The sequence below is a fragment of the Mandrillus leucophaeus genome, unplaced genomic scaffold (assembly GCF_000951045.1).
Source record: "Mandrillus leucophaeus isolate KB7577 unplaced genomic scaffold, Mleu.le_1.0 Scaffold154, whole genome shotgun sequence".
Lineage (NCBI taxonomy): Eukaryota > Metazoa > Chordata > Mammalia > Primates > Cercopithecidae > Mandrillus > Mandrillus leucophaeus.
Genome location: NW_012101521.1, coordinates 787,936 through 789,138, shown reverse-complemented (window position 1 = coordinate 789,138; position 1,203 = coordinate 787,936). Strand labels below are relative to the sequence as shown.

The 1,203-nt window shown below is 52.9% G+C and overlaps 1 protein-coding gene across 1 annotated transcript in view; it reads right to left on the bottom strand.

Moving 5' to 3' along the window:
- Nucleotides 1-469, bottom strand: part of LOC105536064 (beta-crystallin B2-like) — a gene marked incomplete at its 5' end in the record, with an annotated part of 17,178 nt that extends 16,709 nt beyond the window's left edge. The window contains 1 exon segment of the mRNA XM_011975343.1: nucleotides 300-469. Coding sequence (XP_011830733.1) covers nucleotides 300-469 — 170 coding nt within the window.
- Between the last annotated feature and the right edge of the window lie 734 nt (nucleotides 470-1,203).

Genomic DNA, 1,203 nt, shown 5'->3' with positions numbered 1-1,203 from the left:
GTCTGAAGCCTGGCCAGGAGGCAGCCAAACACCCAGGCCTGGTCCCAACTCCCACCTGGGCCGGGCTTCCCCTTCCTCCTGGGGCTTTCCTCTCTCCCCATCTATACGGGACAGGTTCCCTCAGAAAAAGTCCTCGAACCCTAAAAATTCCACAGTCTGCTACACTTGCCACCCTCAAAAGCCCTCAGGAAACAAAACCCACGGTAAGACAAATACCAGAATACTAGAAGAGAAAGAGGAAAACTATGGAGAAGAGGAGAATAAAGGGAATATTGGAGGAACCAAGCTTCTGTACTCACCGCGTAGAAAACAATGCCCCGGAGAAGCTAAGCCGCGCACAGCTCCCGCCTAAGCAGTCAGGGCCACAGACAGGAGCTGTTTTCTCCCTAGGACGGGGCTCCAAGTCGTCCCCAAACCGCCGCGGTGCCCCCTGAAGCGCGTCCTGAAGGAACCGGAGCCGCTTTCCTACTCATTCCGGACGCCACGCCACGCACTCCATGCAGTGTCTGCGATGAGAATACGCATGCGCAACATGTGAGACAGAAAAGGCTGTTTTAGCGCCCCCTGCCAGTCACAGTGTGGGATGATCAGCCTCAGGGTCGGCATCACCTCACGCCAGTCTAGGTAGGGTAGAAGGGTGCGTTGTGTGACACCAGAGAGCAGGAACTCCCCAACCTATGCATATAGACCTCCCCCTGTTAAGTTTTTTTTCTTTCCCGGGACAGGGTCTCACTTTTTTTGTATTTTTAGTAGAGACAGGGTTTCACCGTGTTAGCCAGGATAGTGTCGATCTCCTAACCTCATTATCCACCTGCCTCAGCCTCCCAAAGTCCTGGGATTACAGGCCTGAGCCACCACTCCGGGCTGGTACCAGTCTTCTTAAGGCTTTACCCTGAATTCAATGTTAACCTTGTATCATAAGAGGGACCACACTGACATTTATTTTTTGTTTGAGACAGAGTTTCACTCTTATCGCCCAGGCTGGAGTGCCATGAACGGATCTCGGCTCATTGCAACCACTGCCTTCTGGGTTCAAGCCATTCTCCTGCCTCAGCCTCCCACATAGCCGAGATTACAGGTGCCTGCCACCACGCCCAGCTGATTTTTATGTTTTAGTAGAGACGGTTTTTCACCATGTTGATGAGGCCGGTCTCAAATTCCTGACCTCAGGGGATCCGTCTGCCTCAGTTTCCCAAAATGCTG